This window comes from Uloborus diversus, chromosome 10 (genome assembly GCF_026930045.1).
Source record: "Uloborus diversus isolate 005 chromosome 10, Udiv.v.3.1, whole genome shotgun sequence".
Lineage (NCBI taxonomy): Eukaryota > Metazoa > Arthropoda > Arachnida > Araneae > Uloboridae > Uloborus > Uloborus diversus.
Genome location: NC_072740.1, coordinates 133,550,274 through 133,576,569, shown reverse-complemented (window position 1 = coordinate 133,576,569; position 26,296 = coordinate 133,550,274). Strand labels below are relative to the sequence as shown.

At 31.2% G+C, this 26,296-nt stretch overlaps 2 protein-coding genes across 4 annotated transcripts in view; both read left to right on the top strand.

The window, feature by feature from the left end:
- Nucleotides 1-259: 259 nt before the first annotated feature.
- LOC129231186 (protein fantom-like) lies at nucleotides 260-26,294 on the top strand. The gene is made up of 10 exons (XM_054865432.1): nucleotides 260-341; nucleotides 5,615-5,753; nucleotides 7,087-7,151; nucleotides 9,868-9,962; nucleotides 17,388-17,468; nucleotides 18,145-18,221; nucleotides 22,623-22,697; nucleotides 24,156-24,281; nucleotides 26,055-26,139; nucleotides 26,241-26,294. The coding sequence occupies exons 1-10, from the start codon at nucleotides 260-262 to the stop codon at nucleotides 26,292-26,294; spliced, it is 879 nt and encodes a 292-aa protein (XP_054721407.1).
- Nucleotides 24,219-26,296, top strand: part of LOC129231779 (protein fantom-like) — a 35,224-nt gene continuing 33,146 nt past the window's right edge. For all 3 annotated transcript variants that reach the window (XM_054866146.1, XM_054866145.1, XM_054866147.1), the window contains exons 1-2: nucleotides 24,219-24,281; nucleotides 26,055-26,139. The gene's annotated coding sequence lies outside the window, so the exon portion shown is untranslated. The remainder of the gene's footprint in view (nucleotides 24,282-26,054; nucleotides 26,140-26,296) is intronic.

Sequence of the window (26,296 nt, the reverse complement as noted above, 5' to 3'; positions counted from 1 at the left end):
TTGCTATGTACGTCACTGCCTGTAAAATATATTAATAATATAGGAAAATAATCAGTTGTGTGATTGGAGCATGCAGATTACTATTTGAAGAATTTAGTTTGTGCTGATTAGACATACCAGATATATATTAAAATGTGTAATATTTTTTATATTTTGACAAATGTGACATTTTCAAACCCAAATAATGAGTGAAAGGAAATCCATCTTTTCAGATTTAAAACGGCTCAAATGTGCACCAGTTTTGTGTAAAGCTTAAAGAATGGCCGATGATACAAAGCAATATGTGTATCCTACAAAAGAAATGAAAAAGCTGCATTCACAAGGAGATTTTGAAATTCATGGTACTGTAAAAATTTATTCATTAATAATATAGAGTTATGTTACAGTCAACTGATGCAAATTTGCGCAGCTTGAAGCCAAGTAGTTTTGAATTTTGCAGATAAAGAGTCATTTATTTGTTTAACCATCTTTTTTTGCTATGTTACATTGCAAAATCATCACCCTTAATTTCCAGGAATACATTTGATACTGTGCATACATTTGCTGCAGATGTGTGCATTCGTCGAAAATTGTTAATAATATCCATATTAAATACTTATTATCTTCAAAATTTAAACATAAATAAATGAAAATTTTTCATTGATGCTTTTCTGAATGTATGAATGAAAGCAAAAGGCAATTTCTTACTAAATATTTCATCTGCCCACTGCATGTTGATTTTCAGTCCTGCAGATAGTTTTGAGCAATATGTGCAGACACTTTTATGTTTTTTTATTATGGTGAACGGATACTATTGTTGACGGTTTGGGGGAGGGGGGGGCATGATCCCCATTACCCTCTCCTTGTATCCGCCACTGCCTTCATCATTGTTATGCAAACCTAACCCTAAAATTAAAAATTAAAATAAAAATTTATTCTGTATTTTTAACATTCATAATGTTATTTCTATTGAGTACTGCTTCATATTTAATTGTAAATTTCTCTGTTCATATCTCAAATCTTGAGCGGATTTTAGACAATTGTGGATTTCAACTTGGCAGGTTTAAGAGAGTTGACTGTATCGTTTTTATTTTGTTAATGTGAAATGCGTAAATAAACATGCTTTGTCTTTGTCATTTATGTAAAGTTTTTTTTTTAACAAAAGATTTATTTGTTGCAATTTAAAAAAAAAACTGCTGTTTGAAAATGTTTTTACTTTCTTCTATATCAGGGCTGTCCAACTGCAAAGAGCCTACAGGCCAGAATTCCAGTCACTGATCACCTTGCGGGCCACAGTTTGAAAAAGTTGAACAATAACCTCTTACCCAGGGCTGGATTAAGAGAAGGGCCTATAGGGCACAGGCTCAGGGCACCAAGAATGGGGCACCAAAAGAAAGGGGGAATTCGTTTTAACACTAGCGTGTGGGGTAGGACTGTTTGACCTTCACCTGTCGATATCCTGTACCTTTTTCTCCCTATACAATGAATGGAGTAAAAAAACGATCAAGAGGAAATTTCGGGGACCCCGGCTTAACCAAGAATGGTAGTCTCGGTAGCTTCTTGATACCATAAAATGTCAAAAAAAGAAATATGCTGAATAAAAAGCTAGCGGGCCGCATGCGGCCTGCGGCCGTCAGTTGGACAGCCCTGTTCTAAATCCAATATACAGAAGAAGGTATTGGATTCGTGCAAATTTTCAAATTTCGAATTTTGACCGGATTCAAACATTTTGAGGTGTGCTGAATTCATTTCCACCATTTTTGGAAAATGCCTGTCTGTGTGTGTGTCCGTATGTGTGTGACCAGTTTTTTGTGGCCTCTCTGCAGCAAAATCTACCGCATGAAATCGAACGAAATTTGGTACACATATGTGCCTCTATGTGAACTTGTACCCATTGGTTTTTGGCACAAATTCCTCCTGGGGGGTGGGGGTGGAGCAATGGGACGTTTCTTGAGTTATGTGCGCCTGCTATTCCCCAGGAAGTAATGGTGGAATCAAACAAAATTTCGTCCATATGTTATCCTTAACAGGTACAAATGTTGATTCAATTTTGGTGTCAATAACTCAAACAGGGGTTGAGCTATAGAACGTTTTTGTTGTCAATTGTGACTGCTGTATCTCAAGAAATAATGAATGGAATCAAACAAAAATTTATCGGCAAGTAGCCCTTAAAGGGTATAAGACCTGATTCTATTTTGGCATCAATAGCTGAAAAGGGAATGGCGCAATCGAAAGTTTTTTTTTTTTCATTTTAAGTCTGCTATATCTCAAGAAGTAATGCTATGTTCTGGATGAAATGGAATGAATATGAATCCATATGTAAACAGACGTTGGCTCAGTTTTGGTGCTAATCGCTCCATGGGGGTGGGTGGGGGTTGGGTTTGTGTGAGTAAAAATATCTTTATAAATGCAACAATAAGAAAGATATAAATCGTAATGACTGTCGTCTGCGTATTTCGGGTGATTTTAATTGTTGGAAAATGACGACCAGAAAATCGGGATGATTTAAACTTTTTAACTGTAGCCAAATTGCGTTTGTTAACAAATAAATGTTTAATTATTTTAAGCAAGACTTTTTAAATAATTTTCAGTTTTCGTTCTTTGCTTTGCTTTTGAGACAAATCGGGAATTCGGATGGTCGTCAAGTTTTGGAGCGTGTAATTTTGTTTTTGTTGGGAATATTGCTTCCTCATCAAGCATGGGTATCAGAATTATAAGAAAAATATAGAAGAAAGTTTCATGATGGCCACAACATACTAGTTTTTAGTCACAAGATTACAAATATTAAATTGGTGATTGATTCTTAGAACATTTAAGTTTTTGCTAAAAAATATGAAAGGTTGAATAGGTAAAAATGTGTACCATTCTGAATTTATTTATTGAGTAACATTTTTATGAATTGAAAACTGAATGAAAGATAAATTTAAAACGTATTTTAATGATTAATTTTTTTTTTTTACAGCTTTAATATATTTTGTGCCATTTGTAGCTCAATTGGCTACAAATGGCATTGTGGAAAAAACCTTAAGCTAAAATATTGTTCAACATTTCATTTTTAATGTGCAGGAGTTTTAATGTTCCTTATTGTTTGATTACAAAAAATCGAACATTTGAGAGAAAAAAGAAGTTTTATTTTGTTCTTTCAGAAGTACTTATTCTGTATTTTAAAAAGAAAGTTTTTCTTTGTGAAATGTGCGAGATTTTTTTTATGGATTTAATTAAGCTCATTGTGTCAATCTAAAATTAAGTTTGTACAAAAAGAGCAGTACATAGACTATGTACTGCTATGTATAATGTCAAACTCATGAACTGGGCCATTCCACCGTCACATACGGGACAAAAAGACGCTTAGATTTTATTCACATTTTATCATATCTCTTAATTTTAATTAAACAGGGATAAGCAAATTTTTTAATCTTTACATTTGATACCAAGCTACTCCTAACACAGTTACATTTTTACTAAACACTTTTGTTAGTTTAAATTTAATTTATTTGCATGCGTCACCAGGGTTGTTTGGTTTAAACCACGTTGATTTAAACCATGGTTTAAACCAATTTTTTTTTTTAAAAGACCATGCAGTTTTTAAAAAAAATGTTTTTATTTTTATTTTTTTAAAGCCAAAAAAAAAAAAAAAAACCATTTTACAGGTTTACATTGATTTCCACACACATATTGAAAAATGTAAAATTCTATTTATGCTAAGTTCCTAGCTAAGTTGCAGAGATAAATACTAAAATTGCAAAGTTGCTTCTTCAAAATGTATTACAAGCTTTAATCGAAAAAAAAATATTAATATATTTTTTATTTCATATATGTGCCATAAAGCAGATTTCAGTCAACTTCCAACATTATACTTAAATTGCATGATTAGTTAAGATTTACTAAGGATTGAATCTTTTATTGTAGATGCAATTCATTATATTGCTCACTCCTGTTGCAGGGGTGTGACATTTTTGCCCATTTATTTGCACTTTCCTGGAATTTTAACTGACTTGTAAGGTAATCAACAGTCTAACTTAATTGTTTGCACCTAAAAATTAAGATTTGTTCTGAAGGTGAACACAAATAATATTTTTTGAATCAAATTTAAAAAAAAGTTTATACTTCATATTATGATACATAATAGTTCCTTATATTATAATGTAGGAAGATTGAAAGACAAATTTTTAAATTCCCAGAACAAAATGCGTAAATGTGTAAAAATTGAGTGAGAAATATATAAATCTTCACATATAAACTACACTCTCCATTGGTGTTTTTTTTTTTTTTTTTGGATTCTGTGTGCTCAAAAGATTTTGATTGTCTATACACCTATGCTGCTTTATGACTATTGGGTGCAGATAATTCTTAGTTTTTTCCCCCCTTTTGTTCATTGGAAGCAGAAAGCTATTTTAATTATTTAATTTAGTTACAAGATTTTGTTCTTATCTCTTTGATTAATCAAGAAATTAGGTATAATGTGACTATTGAATAACTGTTAATTACATGGAACCTTAATTACCTTCCGAAAATTAATTGCTTTTCTCGCAAATAGTATTTAAACCGAAAAAACCCGGTTTAAACCAAAAAAAACCGTTTTTTTGCCAACCCTGTGCGTCACGTGCTGGACATCCAATATCAACCTCTTGTAACTTGCTTACGAATTAGTTAATATTTTTGCTCTGTTAATATATTAATGTTAAAATAAATTGTAGATTTTAGAGTAAAGGCTCCAATGTAAGGAAAACATATCTCATTTGTTGAGAAACAATTTTTTAAACCATTGACAAAGATATGTTGTGCGTCATTCCACAAAAATGTTGTTCTTTTGTCCCGAACATGATGGTTCATATATTTAACTAAAAAGTAATTTAAAAAAAAAGTAATGATGAAATCTTATGTTTTAAAAATCACACATTTATTTGCAATTTGTTAAGCAATAAAATTTTTATCATTACCCTTTTTATTTAATATTTTTAGTGAAATATATGAGGTGTAAAATGCGAGACAAAATGACTTTTTTCCATGAAAAGGCCCTACAATAAAATTATTCAAATTTTCGTAATGGTAAAGTAAGAAAAAACAATGTTAAAAAGCAAATTGCAGATTACTGTAGACACGTGTTTTGGCGTTACAAGAAACGCCTCTATCAATGCAAAAAGTTACGAGCTTATGAATGAAAAGACATCCGACAAAAGCCAAGAGCAGATAAGCAAACAGTAAGAATAGCAGATTAACCAAACACCAATAAGAAAATTGCAAACCAAAAAGAAACAAAAGGAATGCAAACAAAGGGCAGGAGCTCTCTCACAGGCACAGTAAAGCTGAAAGAAAGAATTTAATTGGACAAAGATTAAGCCAAAGCTAAAACAAAAGGAAAGCTAAACAAAGCAAAGCTAAAACAAAACAAATTAGCAAGCTTTTCATCCATAAGTTCGTTACTTTTTGCATTGATAAAGGTGTTCCTTGTAACACCGAAACATGTGTCTGCAAGTAATCTGCAATTTGGGCTTTTGAACGTTTTTTTTTCTTACTTTACTTTTCAGCGCAAAGGTATTTATTTATCTTATTTTTCTTCTTTCCTAATGATACTCATTCTGATATTAAATTGATTCAAAAAATCTGAATATTAATACATTTTATTTTCTGTTAGTTCCAGATAGACGTACTTTTCTAAGGAGAACAGGTCCTAATATCACTAGAAATGACCTAGAAGATAAATTTTATAAATTTAAGGAAGAAAATCATCAATTGAAGAAAGCAGTTAAAAAGCAAGAAGATGAACTAAAACAGTATGCATCTTTATTTTCATTTTGGGCTTATCTTTATCTTTACTAATAATAAAGCTGAATGTCTGGATCTCTGTGACACGCATAGCGCCTAGACGGTTCGGCTGATTTTCATGAAATTCGACACAAAATTAGCTTGTAGCATGGGGTGTGTTCTTCGAAGTGATTTTTGGAAAATTCAATTTTTTCCTTTTTCTATTCCAATTTTAAGAACATTTTACCAAGAAAATTATCATAACATGGACGAGTAAATTAACAAATTTTCATAACGTAGAACCGTAACATGGGCAAGCAAATTGGTGAGAAATTCATCATCCATTATTTGTAAATATAAAGGCGAACCTAATGACCTTTTAATTTTCTACTATGGGCAAAGCTGTGCAGGTACCGCTAGTAATGTTAATATTTCTTAGATCTGACGCCTGCATTATGCTTGTGAATATATTAAAATATTTTTAAATGCGTTAAACATTTGCTAAGTTTTGCACTGCCATCAGCTTAAATATTTCAATATGAAAAAATGTATCATGGAAGTAACACCTATATCTCACGGATTGTGTGCATGATATATAAGGTGACCATATGTATGGTTCTGAACGGGACAGTCCTATTTTCAGGTATTCTGTCCTGTTGTCTTTGCACGTTCTGAAAAGTCCTGTTTTCTGACAAAATGAACCATTGAATACTTCAACTGAAAGTCACTGGGTGGAGCTGTTGAATCATCTTTATGACAGTAAATTAAATCATGCATAGTTATTTAATATATTTTATGTTTTTCCTGTGCCTAATGTGCGTGTAGGAAGGGTATTTTCGCTCATAACTAATTTAAAGACTAGCAAAAAGCAGAGTAAAAATTTCAGTTCTTAAACCAATGTTGATTTCAAAACTGAATGCGTGAAATTCTGCCAAGAATTCCACAATTATTTAAGATCTGCACCAAATATTTTCTAATAAATTTGTACATTTGTATTTAATCAGATATAGAGACAACTATATTTTTTAATATTTTCCCCTGTCAAATGTAGGGCATAATTCACTTTTTTTCATGGACTGCATTGTCGAAAAAAAAGGGGGGAGTACCTAATGAAATAAAATAATATGAAACCTTGTGTGTACAGTACATGTGTCACCATTGATTAAAAACGGGCTTGAAAAAAATCTCCCATGTCTGCTCCTTTTTAATGAGTGTTAAATGGAGCAGAATGGTTGTGATAATTTATGTTTTTATATTAGTAAGTATGCTGTTATTTTCTTTTCATTTCACTTTTATTTTCTACAAATAAAAGAATATTAAAGTGTTTTGTTCAAGGTTCCTCTTGTATTTCTTTTCGTACAGATTAGCTACCAAAATGACTAGATTATTAAGAGAAAAGAAAAATATGGAACTTAGAAATACACCAGGTGAGTATATTCTTCTCTTTGTTGTTTTCTTATTAAAATTTTGCTTCATGTCCAGTTAGCTTTAGCCAATTTTGTCATAAAATGGTTTTCCTGATGAATTTTTATTTTTAACATTTGAAACAAAAATCATGATGTCTGTTCCTTTCCTAATTTAATTGTTATTTGACAGTACCTGATTTATTTACATTAAATTGTGCAAGAAGCTCTGTTAGTCCCCAGTAGTAGAATTGTTTTCAGCAATCTGCGAGGGATTAGTCATAACCCTTATTATAAAGCATCACCAAGAAATGCCTGAAAATAAAATGCTAAGTTTAAAAGTTCCAAGTGAAATGAAGGGAAAAATGGTTCAAAGTAAAACAGGCAACTGACAGCAGGTTAGTTGCTGGAAGAAGTGCTTTTAACCTCTCAGCTACTGAGGATTCCTACATAGTTTAGGAACTTTTTTGTTGTTACTGTTATTCCTTATTCATTCTGAGCTTTATTATTCTTCTTTAAGAGACATTAATGCAGAAAATGAAAAAAAAAAAAAAAAATCCGTATCAGAAATTGTCTGCAGATTCCTTCAAGAATCTCTGAGGGTATCGCAGCTTTGTGCTGTTTATGATACAAAAATGAATATTCTTCAGTGATTTTTAATGTCCTAACAATAGTAATATTTATTAGCATCTACAAATATGATTTAGTAGTAGTTGGTACACTTGTACACTATTGTACCTTGAAAAACAATCAGCAAGACCCTAAGGCTAGGGCTACAATAATTTATGTGAGCCTCATTTTAACACTCATTATATTGAGAGAGAGAGAGAGGAGAGAGAACAGGTTTGAGGAATTTGTATACATAATGTTTCACCCATTGATAATTTCTCATACTTGGCTAGAAAACATTTTGCAGGGTTGCGACTGATCAGGGAGATCAGGGAAAAATCAGGGAACTTTATCACTCAGGGAAAAATCAGGGAAATATCAGGGAATTTTGAAAAAATAACAAAAATTCAGGGAAATTTTATCAAATGAAGGAAAAAAAAATTTTCCTTGCAAAATTTTAATACTTTCACTCAATAGGAATTTTCCGACAATTATTTGTTTTAAAAAAGTAAAGTTAATGAAGTGTGATTATACAGTGCCACATATTTGTGCATATGTTTTCCTCAAGGTCAAAGTATTCAAGCTTAGGATGAGTTTCCCAAGATTGCTTCTGTGTCTGTTAAGTTGTTTATTTTACATAGCTTGAATTTCCCTTCCATGCATTCCACGCTACGTAAAATAAACAACCCTACAGGCAAAGACGAAGCCGTCATTTATGACTTTGGTCCCTTGCCTTTACTCATTGTCTTGAAGTAATTAGCATACTGTTATCACGATTTCAAGAAAGAATCTTTGTTTTTCAAATTAATGCTGAAAAAATCTTAAAAGTCTCACTTGGCTTTTTAAATTTAATTGCTAAAATTGAATTTTGACTTTTTTTTCCATGGTATTTTTTGTTGGCACTTCAGATTACACGAAGGAGTTTTATTTCAGACTTTAAAACTTTTATTTTAAAACCATATGTATATACATTTTGAATTTAATAATTGTTTTTGCATTTTAACGTTGTTTGTTACTAAAGTAATCTAAGATTTTTTTTCGACAACTAATGAAATCATTTGAAATTGAGTTGTGTACATAAGTAAATATTTTAATTATTTTTTAATAGTTAAAATGCTGCATTCATTCATTAAAACCTAAGTTCTTGATTAGAGAATAGCTGAATATGACTGGTTGTTGAAAGATTTCAATTTGTTTTACATAAATATGTCTTATGCCGTGTGCAGGTAAAAAGCAGTAACTGCACATTTTTCTTTTTTTTCTTTGCATTTTTGTCATCTATTGTACGTTATCTTTATTGTACATACCTGCTTTTTTGGTTTCCGCTAAAAAAAACGTCTAATTCCAACATTTTCCTATTGTTAGTGCTGAATCCACCACACATTTCTCCAAATATCTCGAAAACTAATTTCTGCAGATACTGCCGTTTACCTGCAAACGGCAGTATTTACTTACGTAAGTAAAACTACATTGCGTCCATACTTTAACTATCACTTGTTTGTTATTCTTGCAGCAACAATTATACTGCTTGAAAATTCAGTTCAAGATTATTTCCATTTAAATTTTTTAGTTTTATCATGATTAGATATGTCTTTAAGAGTGGTTTCAATAACTTCTTAGAATTCTTATGTTAACTGGTTCCTGGATGTAAAGTATTTGTTTTATATTTCCTACAATATTTCTCTGTCGATAATTTAACATTACAATTTTTACCAAGAAAAAAAAAAGGAGCATCTTTTCAAATTATATTTTTAATTAACAGCTTAAACCGTTTTAAACACTGCATTTTATTTAATATGTAATGCTTTTCAGGTAGGGCAAAGAAAAGAAGCCATTATCATTGGTAACGTAAATCAGGGAAATTTGGTGAACTTAATCAGGGAACTTTTTTTTCTGGTTTCTGTCGCCACCCTGTTTTGGCTATTTTTACATTTCATAATGCTTTATGTAATGTTTAAATCGTACAATTTTGATTTTGTTAAAAAAATGTGAAAAATCCAAAAGGCAAGCTTCTCTTATATTGCTTTCAGTTTCATTTCTATTTTGTTGAGAAATTTCAAAGTTGCAAAACTTGAAAACTGTCAAACTAAAGGGACTTCAGAACATATGTTTTCTTTTAACATTTTTACAGGTCCTAAAAGGGTCTTAGAACTTGAAGAAATGGTTGAAGATTTACAAGATAACGTTCGTCAATTAGAAAAAACAAATTCTCGTTTGAGAGACAAGGTAAGTTTTCTTTAGTTAATGTTTTTTGATATTACTGCAACATTACATTGACCACATTATAATGTTCATTCAATATTGTACTTGTATTCCTCAGGGAAAATAATTTCTTCTTCTTTTTTCCCTTTGCTTATAAATGAACAAAACTAGAGTTTTCCATGCACCTAATTTTGCTGCATTTTAAGTTGCAACTTTGTTGTTGTTGTTGCAAATCTCTGGTGTTTATCAGCGCTAAACCAGGTCTATGAAATTCGTCACTCTCAAAAAATCCAACACCAACATTGGATCCACCAAAAGATCCAATCTTGAAAGTCCCAGACAATTCAGTATATGTTCGGGGGTGGCCTGATGGTCGGCACACTTCACACAGGTTGGAAAAGTCTTTTTTCCATTGCAATAAGTCAATGATTTTAGGTGTCCACTAATGAGCCTAGTGATGGTCGTCTGATCTCGCCTACCACACTTGAGAGATAATGCACCTCCCGGGCACTTCGCCTGGTACCAATTATGGGTAGGAGGGACAGTCCAGGAGGACTTTGCATCTCTTTTAGCCTTAGAAAATAGCTCCAAGTAAGTCGAAGAATCAGGTGTATATAATGACTCACCAGTCCCTTTTTTAGCCAAGATATCGGCCATCTCGTTACCGTGTACATCAACGTGAAATGGAATCCGCTGAAAATGCACCTCTCGAAAAGAAGAAATATGCTCCAGTTTGTTAATAATAGAAACACCAGTGCCATCACCCACTTTATGCCAATTAGAGAGGTACTGGATGGAACTTCGGCTATCTGACAGAATTCAAACAGCTGAAGAGCCGGGAGAAGACAAAATTGAATCGAGCCCCTCATCGATAGCAATAAGTTCGCTTCTAAACACTGAGCAACCGTCTGGATTTCTTCTGTTTAATTTTGTTGCACACCCTTGGAATAAAATATAAACACCACTATCAGAGCAGTTACGTTCATCCTTACTACTATCCGTATACATTATAATAGAGTCCTCAGGGATATTGTATATCACTTCTAAAGCCAATTGTTTCAAATAAGCCGGTGCATCTGATTTCTTGTTCACCTGGGAAGGAAGATCGGTGTGGAAGTAGACTCTGTTTAAACCAATTGAGGGATTAATGCTCTGTTTCAAACTATGCTGAATTACATTTTTTGGGATCAAGTTGTCTGAGTCAGCCAAGCTTAAAGGGCTATTTTTCTTAATCTTTTATTGTTGGTCCACCCCAACAAGAACTCAGACGTTCGATTCTGGGTCCCATAACTGGTGAGCTTTGAGAAATATTTCACCAAATTAGTTTTTCTCCTAAGGCTGAGAGGTTGCAGATCGGCCTCATATAGTACTATCTCATTTGGGCAACTATTACAAAGTCCTGTAATGATACGAGCCGCACTAAGCTGTACCCCTTCAAGCTTTTGTAAGTTGGTGTTTGAGGCACAGCTGTAGACTGGATAGCCGTATTCTAGAATAGGCCTTATTAGGGCCATGTAAATAGTTCTGAGAGTTTTAGAGTCGGCACCCCAGTCGCGCCCTGAAATATATTTTAAGATCATTAAGCATTTTTTGCTTTTTTGTATTAAGTGATCGATATATCTATTGGAAATAACTTCGCTGTCCAGAACAAAGCCCAAGTATTTAGTGTGCTTTTCCACCAGTTGCATACCTGCCAACCCTTCCGAATTTCCCCGAAGTTTTACGCATTTTCATGTCTTTTTCCGTTTTTCCGGTTATGAGCAAAATTTTCCGGATTTTTCACGTTCTGTCGGGAAAAAAATTGTATCTCGCCAATTTTGGCTCTAACGATACTTTTGTGGAACACGCCACCGTGTTTTAAGCCAAGTAGCCAAGGAAAGGTTGCCGTAGGAGAATGGCACGAGAAGTGAGGCAAGATTATGACGTCACTGAGTGTTACAGCGCATGACTTCATCGGGATCCAATCAAAGCAAGCGTTGCGACGGGCGACTAGGGGCACAATTTCGGCTCCGATTATCTTCTCGTTCTCTCAGTTCAAGCTGTTTTTGTTACGTTCTTTTTTTAAGATGAGTGCGAGTAAATGTTATTTCCAAACTTTTAAAGAAAGAAATAAAATTAATATTTACTAAACGAAAGTAAGTTCAATTGATATGAAATTCATAACTAATATCATATTGTTAAATCTAAAGAGGGTAGATGTTATGTTTAATTTTATTTTGCGTTAAAATCTTGTGGATAAAAATAAAAAAATCTTCCCGATTTTTTTCTTGGAGGTTGGCAGGTATGCAGTTGCAACTTTAGATTCTTATTTAATCAACAGACTATAGAAATATTTTGAATTTATTTTCCTATTTAAAGAACAATCAAAGCAGTGGAAAGTAAAGGGATGTAAGTGCAAAAATTAAAAATTCGGAGATACCCTGTACTAATGGTAGGTGAATCTTTCCATACTATGTTATACTGTGTTTTGTCAACAGTGAACCCCTCTGTTGATAGTACTAGTAGCTCTAGTAAGTACTGCTATACAACAAAGTTATAAAAAAAAACTTTCCAATGAAAGTCTACCTAGTACAATAACTTTAAACCAGGGTTGGCAAAAAAACGATTTAAAAAAAAAAAAAAAAGCCCATGGACCTTGGTTTTTTTTAAAATAAAACCCCCCAAAAAAAAAACCTAACTAAAGCTGGGTTTTTAAAAAGAAATGTTTTTTTCTGTCTTTTTTAGGGAAAATGTGGGTACTTGTAGCATATTGTAGTGTAAGAATATGGACAAAGCACAAAAATTGTCTTGGGGTAAAAAAAAAGCTGGAAAATTCAGCGTTTTCTGAAGAATAGTATAAAAGACGATGAAGCCCAAGAATGGTGAAGTTTCAGATTTTTTAGTTTCCATGATTATCAACAGTTGAGGCAAAGTTACTTCTCGAATGATAAAATCTATTGTTCGTTTATTTGTTTTTAATTACTAATTTTTTTTTTAATTTTACTTTATTGTATTTCATTCTGTTATGCAAAACTACTGTAGAACCTCAAGCAGTTTAAATCCCTTTTTACTGAATTCCAGCTTAATCAAGACATTTCCTTGAATTTTATGTTGCCAGTTTTTCTATTTCTGTGTACACAGTAAAAAATATTAAACTTTTTCATAAGATAATGAAAATACTGTACATCCTATTCTGTTTTCTGTCCGACCGTTTGTAACACCTGTTAATTTTCTAAAAAATATACTTTGTTTATTCGAGATTTGTCACTACAAATATTGAGAAAATCAGACATGAAAGAATTTAGTCAAGTTATTTTGAGTTATTAATTGACCAGTTAAAGAAAAAAGTTAAATATATTTATTTAAAATATTTGAAGTATTTTTTAATGCCATTACGAGTTAAGAAATACTTTTTAAGTTGAAAATTCATTTTTTATGTCCATTGTCTGTGGTGCAGAACAAATAAAAAAGAAGTTTAAATTGTGAAAGCATTTAAATTATTTTTTTTTAAAAACTTCTCAGAAAATTTTTTAAAAACCCAAAAGTGGGCTAAAGAATGGATTTTTTTAAATGTTAAAAAAAAAAAACTATGCGTCCAATCCGGCCAACCCTGTTTTACACACGTTATACCCAAAACTTGAAAATGTCCAATTACATCCCTTTGCTTCTCACTGCCTCAAATGTATACTTATGTTTTTGTGTGCTTTGTGTCAAGTCAGGCCCGTGTCCAGGATTTCATAAAGGGAGGGGTTTTCGCAGGCCTGTCACTTTAAAATATTTTGTTTTGAAGGAGAGGGGCAAAGCGTTTGATCGATACATTTTATCTGAAAAAAACAACAAAATATGTACAAAAATGCTTAAATTCATCATGTTTGCAGGGATGTGCCAGTTGCGACAAACTGCTCCAAAAGACTGCTAAACGAACTTTTCTGCTCCAAAATCGGACAAACTTGCGCTAAAAGTGCGATTTTGCATTTAATGTTGCAGTTCCTTCAGCATATTTGGCAGTTTTTTCAGATTATCATCAAGTTTAGGCATTTGAAGCTTGTTTTTACGATTTTTTTTACATAGCCCTGTTTTTTTGCGTATTTCAAAATCCGATTGCATTCGCTTTTGAAAAATTCAATCGTTTCATTTTATTATGTGATCGTTTCCTTTGAGTTGAAAAATTTTGCATTGACCATTATTTTCAACCATTCTTATCTTTTGTTTTCAGAAGGAGAGGTCTTGTAAGTTCGTCTTCTTGCCACGTCCACTCAAAAATGTCAAATCTAGTTGCATCCGAATTGGTCTAAGCAAATGCCATGTGTAAAAATTAATATTGTTCACCAGTTTTTAATCTTGGGTTTGTTAAGATTTTAGGACAGAAAATTGATCCCTAATTTTGGTTGGAGACACATAAGATAGCAAAAATCGGGGAATTCTAATGCTCTGGCGATGAAAATGCAGACATTTAAAGTTTCTGAGACTTAAGCATTACTTTCCATATTCTGAGCTTGCCTCAAAATTTTTATTTTTTCACATGTATTTTAAAATTCCTTTTCTTATGACATCATTTCTCAAAAGCATTTTTTTCATTGTAATTTCATTATTAATTTTGTGATTAAATATCAAATAGTTAAAAATTAAAGGGTTTTAATGGTTTCCTTTGCTTGATCTTCAGATTTGTTAATCAAGTAGCTAAGTATGTAACATATATGAATATGTGTATAAGGTCAAATGTTAGTAAATAACTTACAGGTACCAAAAAAAAAAAAAAAGATTAATAAATAGCTCTTTAAAACTCTCTTGTAATTTGTTGAGGTAAAGGTTTTAAAGTTAACTATTCTTTTTTCCTTTTTTTTTTTAGCCTTTTTGAATATGTTTTTGAGTTTTATGTATATATATCTTGTGTCTTTTACATATATGTATGAACTACATAAAAGCAAACAAAATTTAAAAATACACATCAAACACCAAAACTTAAATGTGAACAAAAGCAGTGATGTATTAAACAAAGTAAATATGTGAACTAAATTTAAATCAGTGTAAGAAAAAAGTAGAGCAGGACGTGGCTTGTTTTTTGTGAAAAATATTAGACAAAAAAGAAAATTAATAAATATAAAATAAAATAAAAATAAACAAATAAATAAATGTAATTAAGAGAGCTTCAATTAGTAGTTGGAGTGTTGGAGTTACGGTTTTTGCATCCTTAATCTCCTTTTTTATCATTTTATCATGTCACACATGTTTCTGTGCGTGAAATATACATAGTTGCTACAAATTGATGCAAAATTTAACTTTTCGCTGCTGCAAGCTGCTCCGAATTCACCGTTTTACTTCTCTAAACTCACCATTTTCCTGCTCCCAAGATTGCTCTAAAAGCGAGTTTAGGACGGCACATCCCTGTGTTTGTAAAATCCAGAGAGAGGGGTAGCAATTGACCCCCCTGATCTCCCAAATGACGGGCCTGCTTTTGGCTTCAATCATTTTCATTCTTAGTTGCATTGTCAGGAAAACACACTTTAGTGTGCAAATAATTCTTCACTGTTTAAAGTCATAATGAGGGGCTTAGCAGTTTGGAGGGGAGGGGGGATGGTTCAAATTCACAGAAGATTAGGTTTTAAGTAATATACTACCTATTCTATTAATGTATTTTACACACAGCTGAACCTCGTTTAGCCAGCGCCTGTTTATCCGGATCGAATTTGTAGAAAAAATATATTTACGTTAATAATCATTTAAAATTATGATTTCAAGAACAGAAGTTTAAATGCGACAAATACTCGGTTTCTTTTCAATTAAGTATACTACTCCTGCAAAGGACGTACAATAAAGTATAGTACTAATTTAGCAAACAATATGATATACTTTGGATGTCAGCCCAATACTATTGCAGCTGAATTATAACTGATGAAGTAATTGAGAAAAAATGGTATGATGTAGTTTTGTTAGAAAGCATTGTTTTTTGGTGCAATAAAAGATAAGTCTGCATATTTAAAAATATTATTGATTATTATTAGGATTTTCGTTTATTAGGATTGCCTTTGGTCCTATCTAGTCCGGATAAATGAGGTTGTATTGTACATGTAAGGATCGTTATGAACCCCACCTCCCAGAAGGAAATTTCTGGTTGGGCAAGAAAGCCTCAGTATTTATCCATTTTACTGCTTGTTTAGATTCAAACCTATTATCTGTTTACAGTGCAATATATTGCAACAAGTACTGAGAAAATTTCGCAAAGTCTTTTATAACATATGTTTTCAGGTTTTAATATTGTAAGATAATGCTCAGCAAACTAAATAGGAAGAGTTTTGATGCAGATGTAAATTACATTAACAAACGCAATTACTATGAATCTACAGAACGGCAACTGTTATCGCTCTTTGTGAAACGCCCAGATCAAAACCCCTTATGAGAAGCAATATTAAACAAAGTATTGACCCATTGACAGCCCATTCAACTGTTCCTCCATCTCTGTTTTTCCAAAATATGATTTTAGTTGATTAAGAGAAGACAGTGTCGCAAGTTACCAGGCAACTTCAAAGAGAATGCTTTTTTAAAAAAGTTCTGTACACAAATTTGAACATTAAACCTAAATCTAAGTCAAATATGCATAATTCTTCATTTATTTTTTTATTTTTTCTCCAATGGGAGGGGTTTAACCCCTAAAACCCTCCCCTTGGACACGGCTCTGTGTCAAGTAATTTATTTATATGTTAAATGAATAGGTACTTTTCATGCGCTCGATTATGTCACGGTTTCAGACATAGTGTGTTCTTTGTAGTGTCCCGAAGAATGGGATATAATGAGGGGTTACTGTATCCTAAAATAGGTCAGATAGTTCTGTGTAAATAATGCACCGTACATTCCTTATGGCAATAATATTTTAGTCATAGAGAAGACATTTATTATTACGTGCCCTAATTTTTTAACTACACATAATACAGTACTTTTCCAGTGGTTGAAAGCCAGTTATAGTCATGCAATTTGGCGCAGTACTTTTTCTCTTACCATTTTCAAGTTTTCTTTTCTTGGTAAGGTTTCTCCCAAATTGTTGCTCCCTGACATGAGAAAAATGTGTCAAAGCCCTTATTAGAACAGTTATTCCTGTAATCTAGCTGGCAAGCTGCAAAAGCAGCAATAAATGAAGTTAATATATATATATATATATATATATATATATATATATATATATATATATATATATATATATATATATATATATATATACACATACATACAGGTTGAAATATTAAACATAACCGCACAAAAAGTAACTATTCTTTAAAAGATGGAGAATAAATTTAGAACAAAATTCCTTTAATAAATAATTTTTTGTTATGTTTATGTTTTCTATTTTCCATTCCAAATGCTCATTTACAAAAATATATGTATTTTGAAGAATCGCAGAATGGTTTCTGGATTTGAGGCCTTTTACTAGAATATGATTAGCATTGTATTTGCTTATGAGTAAATGTTCTTTTTTAGATGATAGTCGCAAAACACCAAGTCATTAACCGAGTCAGACGACCAAATCCATACAGTCATATTCCACCTAAAGTAAATTCTGTAAGTATGGAAATTCATTTCATTCAGTATATGCATTTCAACTTACCGTATTGATAAATTTCTAAAACAATATTTTAGTACTTGAATTGAATGTGTTTTGAATAAATATCGTCCGCTTAAGAAGTAAAAACTTAGCCTTTTGCTTGCAGAAATAGTTAATGATCAATCAAATGTTGCTGGAATATAAATTGCAAAAAAGATCGAGAAATTCCATATTTATACAGAGTTTGAAATTCTTTTATTCTATTTTTCCCAGTAACTTTGTTAAATATTTGATGCAAAACCTTTTCATTTAGTTTATTTCATTCAAAGTTTCATTCAAAGTTTAAAAACATTTTTGTAATTGTTGCATAAAAGTCTCTCACATATGAGCATTCGACTGTATATATTCATATTTTTAAACAGCACAATAAAGTTTTTAAAGAATAACTAGTTTTGAAATGAAGAAATGATCAAGAAAAAGGTTCATTTCTAAGCATGTTTTGCATTATAAGAATTATTTATCATTACTGTTAACTTATTTTTTATTTTATTTGTTGTACACCTCTTGACTTAATTTTATGCATTCATTTACATCAAGTTGGTTGTTTTATGTAAAAAATGTCATTTTGTGTTAGTCAATTTAATGCAATATATCCTGCGTGTGTGTGTTTTTTTTTTTTTTTTTTTTTCTTAGGGGATTTCTAGGAGTGGAATATCTCCATATATTTTGTCTCTTAGCTCCAAAGGGAAAAGTCCTCAATCATTGTCAAGGTTTGTAAACATAATTTTCAAGTATCTTTTATGTATAATTTTCCCATGATATTAATAAATTCTTTCTTTTTAATTTTATGCTGAAGATTTTAGAGTTGTTAATGAAAACACTATGTTTAACGATTTATTTTATTCTTTTTTTATGTTTCATTCGACTGAAAACTTTTGCATGATTTTTGTAATAGGATATAATTTTATTTTAAGTAATTGAAGAGCTGGGTACAGTTGGTGATAAAAAAACTGTTTTGTCTGAGATAAGTTAGGGTGAAGCTTTAAGTTCAGTGTAAGCAAACTACTCTATCAAAAACCAAATGTAAGTTAAATAGTTTCTTACCAATGTTCCTTTGGCTATTTTTATAATTACTTTAGCTTATTCTCAAACTATAAAATAAATAATGAAATAATTAAAATAGCCACTAATAATATTTTACTTATGAAGGATCATTCATGAGAAGTGATGTATTGTTTTCTTTCATAATTTTGACTTTAGAAATAGTTAGTAGTTTATTTTTGAGAAATGATTTATTTTTCTCCACTTTCGTAATTTTCGTAAATTAATTTCAAAATTTCATCCGATTTCTTTGAGCGAATGTTCATATTATCGTTTGTAAACTTAATTATGTTAATTAAACTTGAAAATTTAAAAATCTGAGGGAGCAGTTTGTGGTCAGCAGGCTAATTTAGGAGCTCTTTTAATTAATTTTTCATTTTTTTTAAATATTAGAAGCTATTTAGTTCAAGACTTTCATTCCTTATGAAAAATCATATGGTTATTTAAAATCACTCTGCTAAAGGACAAAAGTATCAATGTATGAAAAATGTGGCTATATTGTACATATTTGTAAAATAGAAAAAAGTAATTAATAATATAACATTACTTCAACCACCAGTTTGTTAAAAAACCTAGTAAAGTAAGTACATACATTTTCCAGAAATCAAATGATGTTCAATAATAATGTTTTATTTTGTTGAATCGAAAATTGATAATTTCTAGAGTAAGTTGCAAAATGTGTGATGCAATCATTTGTATAGTTCTAGAAAATAACTGAAAAAAAAAAAAAATGGTGGCCTCAAAAGCTAGGGTGAATGTATCTAAATAATATAAAACTCAAAGGTGACTGACTGACTGACATAGTGATCTATCAACGCACAGCCCAAATCGCTGCACGCATCGGGCTGAAATTGGGCATGCAGATAGATGTTATGACGTAGTCATCTGCTAAGAAAGGATTTTGATAAATTCTACCCCCAAGGGGATAAAATTAGTGATGTGCCGGATTGTTAAAAAAGTAGATCCGCAGATACGGATCATTAGTGTCAAGATCCGCGGATACGGATCTCAAAATTGTTTTACCCAATTCAACTATCCAAGTGTAAAATTTGTTACGGAATGTATTCCCGTCAGAATATTGGCAGTATCTTCAAAAAATGTCAACTGCGGCAAAAATATAATCAAGACTATGATTTACTCTTTAAAGAAATCTCCGTTCAAATTGAGGGAGAGTTGGAAGGAATGGGTCAGCGCTGCATTAATGCTTAGATGGAATGTGAAAAATGATTTCTAGCTTACTCGGTAGACGTAGGATACAGGAGCAAGAGTGTAAAGTTGCTACTGGACATGCTGGAGGTAATTTTTCCCATTTTATTTCAGCATAAATGCAGCGCTGACCCATTCCACCGAACTTCTCCGACCGACGAAATACAAAGCCGGGAACACTTTTACAAACAGTAAATAGAAAAATTAGTCTCACTTTTTTTTTAAAGGAAGCTGAGAAAAACAAAAATGAAGAATAACAGAAACCTCAAATCAATAACAAAAACTAATATTAAATTAAAGAACAAAACATATCCCAGCGAGCCAACCTCATATTAGGATGAATTTTGTGGGTGAGAACACACATTTGTTAACAAATATGACTGACAGCAGGTGAAAATTTTAAATCATTGAACTTTTTCTCCTTATCTTCCGACTATGAAATCGCTACTAATCACGCGTATAAAGGCTTAGAATTGCATTTAAAATTTACTTAACAGGATTATAGCTCCTACTGTATATAAGTTTGAAGTTTCAAATAAACATCAAATGCAGAAAACTTTGTTCTTTGAATTAGGACCAACATTTTTAACGTACGGGTAAATTTTTACTACCATAATTGTGAAAAACCTTAAATCGGTTTTTAATTAATGTCTCCGGTAGTTAAAGTTCTACAAAAACGAGGCCAAGCTAAGAACACTTTCGATCAAGTCACCTTTTGAAAGATAAATGAATTATCTAAATCGGTTCATCTGTTTAAGAGCTACGATCCGCAAAAAGACACACTGATACTCACTTTTAAAACTTATTTCCCCTTCCTTTTTGCAACGGGGGGGGGGGGGGGGGGGGTACAAATTGGCTTCTGAAATAATACCTTATAATTTAAATAGGGAATAAAACCTAATTTAAACGGAATTTAAGAGTCTTTTATTCAAATATTTAAAAATTGTTAGAATAGAAATGATCCGTTTAAGATCTGTCAAAAAATTAACGGATACGGATACAGATCTTTATTTTCCCTCGGATATCTGCGGATACGGATATGGATATCTGGAACATCACTAGATAAAATAGGGGATGAAAGTTTGTATGAAACTTTGTCAATTTTAAACTGATCGGAGGAGACTTTGCATGCATATTCTTTGTTGAGTCATAATAATCTGTTAATTATTGGTGGAGCGTCTATCTTTTTTGTTAAGGTTATTTGCCCTACCTCCAAGTGATCAAAGAGAAAGTCCATGTTTCGGTAATTTTCCAATTACCGAAACACCCATGCAAAAACAGAGTCAAAGGCAAATTGAAAATCAGCGTGAAAGCCTTGCTTGAATTAGTTACTCCAGTTTTATTTATTCGCGAATTGAAAATGGCAACAGATAAAATTTTAACTCATTAAAAGTTTTCAGGCATATTTAGGATTGCATTTGCTTTGTTTCGGTTTAGTAGTTTTGGTTGTAGACTCTGCTTTGTATTTGGCATTTGTTTTGTTTTCGTTTGGTTTAAGTATAGGTTTTGACGGTTCAACTTTTTAAAAATGGCTAAAGAAAATCTGAGCGTTAATGGAGAAGTTGAAGAATGTACTGTCGTCCCCATTGTTGGTGACGGTGCATGTTTGTTTCGTGCTCTCTCTTATTTAATGTACGGAACACAAGATAGAGCAATAGAGGTGCGTTCAGAAATTGTCAGATATGTGGTTAATGACTGGAGCAAGTTTTCAATTATGACCCTCGACAGGAATTGTGATAACTACTTAACACCTGACGAATATTTTGCTGATATGATGAAAAATGCTACTTACGCTATATATTACTACATTGTATACAAAGAAGTTTTTTAAGCCCTAATTTTTTACACATGCTAAACAAAAGTAAAGCCACAAAAACTATACCTAATTAATAATAATACTTCTTAACGTGAGCGAAGCCACGGGAATAAGCTATCATAACATAAATTTAGGAAGAAACCCTGATTTTCTTTAAGAAACTAACCAAAAGCATGAGAAAGCTTTTGCTTTTTCATTAGGGAGAGTTAAGGAGATGTTGCAGTGGAATCATTTGGTATACACATTTGTTTATTTCTGTTGTATTTCTATCTTAAAGATAAATAAAATAACATTAATAACATAGAAACAAAAAGTAGCTACATAGATGGTGATGTGAAAAGAATGAAGGAGGGGATTTATCTTAACTTGATATGGATATGGATTGAAATTGAAAGTTCTCTTTGTTTATTCCAAATATGTGGTTTTTGAAAAGGGGGAGGGATATTATTACTCATATCTTTCGTGTTCCAATTTAAAAGTCCTTTAATTTAATTATTCATTGTAGTGTTGTGTGAATATCAGCTGTTAGGGTTATTATTTAATATTTCATTCAGATTTACGCACTTTCTAAACTATTTGTTTTGTTTCTCCTCTGTATACATTCATACTAAATGTTACAATAATGTTTGACTCATAGTTTCTGGTCGAAGGTATACTTAAAAACAATTATTGTGGAAAATGTTTTCTCTGTCAAATAATGGTAAAATTTGTTCTGCAAAGTGACTAATTATGGCTGTTTAAATTAGTACTGCCAATTAATCCTCTCTTACTTAGAAGCACTGTGAAATGCGTAATAGCAATAATCCTAAGCTGAAAAAAGAAAAAAAGGGGGGGGGGGAGGGGAGGTTCCTATTTTGAAAAACTGATATAAAAGTTTGTCATTTCATTCATTAGTATAATATTTTTAAAAAAGACTGTAATATTGATACTTTGGTGTAATTGCATGGAAGAATAGTTGTAATATTATCAATGCATTTAGTTTAAATATGCTGATTTCATATAAATAACCTGTAGTTAAGTTTTTAAAATCTTTTTTTTTTCCTTTTAGAAAACCACCTGTTGCACCGATACCTCCTATTGCAATTAGTTTATTGGAGGAAGCAAGAAATGATATTTCAGAACTGTATGTATCTGTGTGTCGGAAGTGATATTTTTACACTAAAATCAATTTTTTTTAGAAAAAAAAAAAAGACTTATAGCACTTAATTTTCTTAAAGCTTGTAAAATTTTTGTTTGTGTATGTAAATTTTATATAAAAGATTTTAGATTGACATCCTCCTTTCTAACTCCAACTCATAAAGAACATTGATACAGATATATGTGCAATTTTTTTTTAGTTTTCAAAAGTATTTTAATTAGGAGATGTCTGACAATTATAATGTAATCCTTTTTAGAATTGTTATAAAAACAATTACTGCAACATTAAAAAATAAATAAATAAATAAATAAAATAAAATAAAAGAAATGAAACATCAATGTATTTAACAGAACAAGCTTTGTAAAGTATTTTTTTATCCTTTCTTTAAGGAAAACGCTGGTGTCAAACCAAAAATCTGAAATTGAATTTTATGAACAGGAGAATGAGATTTTGAAAAATAAGGTAATTCTTATTGTAATTAGTTTTTTTTTTCTGAGCATATCAATAGCCTAGAATAAAAAACCCCATTCCTCAAAAAAAAAAAAAAAAAAAAAAAAGGAAAAAAAAAGAAAAAAAAAATTCTTAAATATGTTTTATATGTTATTTGATGAATAAAGCTAATTTCTCTCAATACTTGAGCATGCCTGTGACAAAATATTTTTTATATTTTATAACAATTATTCTCAAGTATTGGGAAATTTTAGGTTATACATCTAATAACATATGATATCTGAAAATATACATTTTTTTTTTTTTTTTTTTTTTTTTGAGATATGATGTTTTCTTTCCCAGTTATCAGTTATATTTTGCAGTCAATATGCTTTTATGAAATTTATCTTCAATTATGCATAATTTAAAGATTAAAAGTTTTGAGATAGCAGTATAAATGTAGCCAACTAATGTGGTTTCCTGTTTTGTTTATGTCTAATGATATATACTTTTGAATGTAATGCATGTGCCTATTTATTTATAAAGTGGGGAAAGTCCTTTTTTTTTGTTATTGCAAGATATTTAAGTTATTTTATTAATAAAGGGTTTAAACTTCCACCTCCCAAATATCAGGATTTTGAATTTTTTTGTCTCTAAGTTGTCAGATAAAAAGATCTTTGTAATTTTTATCTAGATTTACCATTATCATCATTTTTTTCTTCAACTATTGACTTGCCGCATTTTCAAAATAAATAGCTCACATTTAGTTTCATTTTGCAATAAAAAGTTTAGCTGATTTTCAAAAAGTAGTTATACAAAGGCTTCTGTTAAGTATTTAATTACATCTCTCTTCTCTCTCTTTTAAAAATCTTATTATAGACTATTGATTATTATGCAGCTTTTGCAAATGTTGCTTGGAAAATGAGTTGTTGGACATATTTAACAAATCAAAATGAATTTCCTTTATATTCCATTATGTTTTTCCTTTTGTACATATTTGTTTTCATATTATAGTGAATGTTTTGATATTTATAGCATTCATTTGGAGTTGAAATATTATTTTTTACAGCTAAGAGTGCGAGACATGGACCATGATGAAGAACTTAATGCCTTAAAATGTCAAATGACACAGCGTCAAAGGTTTGATTCTTATTCCTTAATAATCTTTAAATTTTATAAGGGAGCAGAAAATAAAAGAACTAAGTAAAAAATGTTCTTAATTATTAACAGAAAGCAGTGTCTGTTTATTAGAAATTTATTTTTGGACTTAAGAATTTTCAATTCATATACAGTATATCTTGATTTAACATTGGCTGATTTAACGATTTCCTCAATTTAATGACACATTTCACTAGTCCGGATATGACTGCATTGAATGTCTATGCTTCTCGGTTTAACAATATCCTTGATTTAAGGATAAATTTTCCCCCTCCCTTGACAATCGTTAAATCGAGGTTATACTGTAATTAACCCCTTAACCATCTTATAATTTTCAAGAAAACAGTCATAAAGGTGTATTTTTTTTATCTAAGAAAATGATATAAAAATAAGTGTATGAAAAACATGTGCACTCATTTTTTCTTTTTCAATATTTTTTAGATTGAAATTTTAAAAAAAATTAAAAATTTTATGAAAAGTCAACAAGCAAGCAGTGAAAGTTTAAGAAATATGTCTTTTATACATCAAAAAATAATTTTATTGATATTTTGTGTAATATAAGTAATTTTTTCTTGTGTGGTAAATTTCAAAGCTTGAGATACAGAGACCAACGTCACAATCTGGTAAGTTAGAACCAAATTTCCTTTCTTCATCTCTGCAATTACATTTAAAATCTGCACATTTAAAATGGACTGGTGTTACCATTTAATGTACAAAGAGAGAAATAAATGATAACTTACGATGTTTAAACGAAAAGCTGAAAGGGTAAATTCCGTAAGTCAATCAACAATATTACTTGTTTATACAAGCAGATATAATACCACACAGTGGAAGATGCAGAATCAAATGTTAATGTGAAGAAATGAATATTGGAAACTTGTTTAAAATCTTACCAAAAATTTATTGTTCCATAGAAACTAAAATAAATAAACTAACAAAATAAGTTTATAAGAATAAACCCTGGCCATTAGTGGAGGTGGAGTTCACAACTCCCCAACACCTACCGGACCTAACACACAAGAGGCTGACGAACACAAAAGAGAGAGAACGATTGGAATCGTTCACTATTTATACTTGCTTCATTTGCATATGATTGGGCATCCAGTTTTAGGATGCCAACCTAAAACTGAAACTTTACACGTGTCAAAAGAGTTGAGAAGTTAATCTAATTTGAATAAAGTACATTTTATATTACATCACATTAGGAATGAGAATGCGGTTAAATATCGTTTACCGATGTCTATCAATAAAATGTATTCCGGGATAAATGAATTGGTTTTAATAGTTTCGTCGTGTTAATATTGCACACCCCGGCACGGCGCTATCATGGGAGCGAGAAATGGTGATCGAAACCCCAGCACAGTATAGACACAGGAACGAGCGGGAAGGAGTTAAACTGTTTCTGTACCTCAGAGCCAAAGTAACATAAGTCACGTAATCACTATTTTACAGGAGAGACGGAAAACATGTCTGACACATGCAAAGGATCGGACTTGCGCTTTTTTAGCACTGAAAATAATTACAAAGGATTTTTTTTTAATGATTGCATTCACATGGCTTGATGTATAATAGGATTCTACATACAGTGCACTAAGAAATGGAAAATCACATTTTTTGAGCTTATGCTAGTTTTGCTCTGAGGTACAGATTTATTGATTTATTTTTTTGATATTCTGACATGCTTTTCTTTTATTTTCACTTGCTTTAAATTTTGTTATATGAATTATTATCTTGTTCTCTTTATGAATATTTTAGGCAGCATGTGCAAGAGAACTTAGACCTAATTCGCTTGCACAGAGAATTAGAGCATATGCAAGCCCAAAATGCAGATCTTGAAGAGGTTTGTTGTCATAATGTATTGTTTACTTAAGCCACAGCTTATATTAAGGATGTAAAGTACCCTTATAATTTTAGTTTTTGCTATTATTATTATTTTTTTAGAATGTGAAATGTGTGTACAATTTTTGGAAATTATATTATTCTTGCCTTTGTTGATT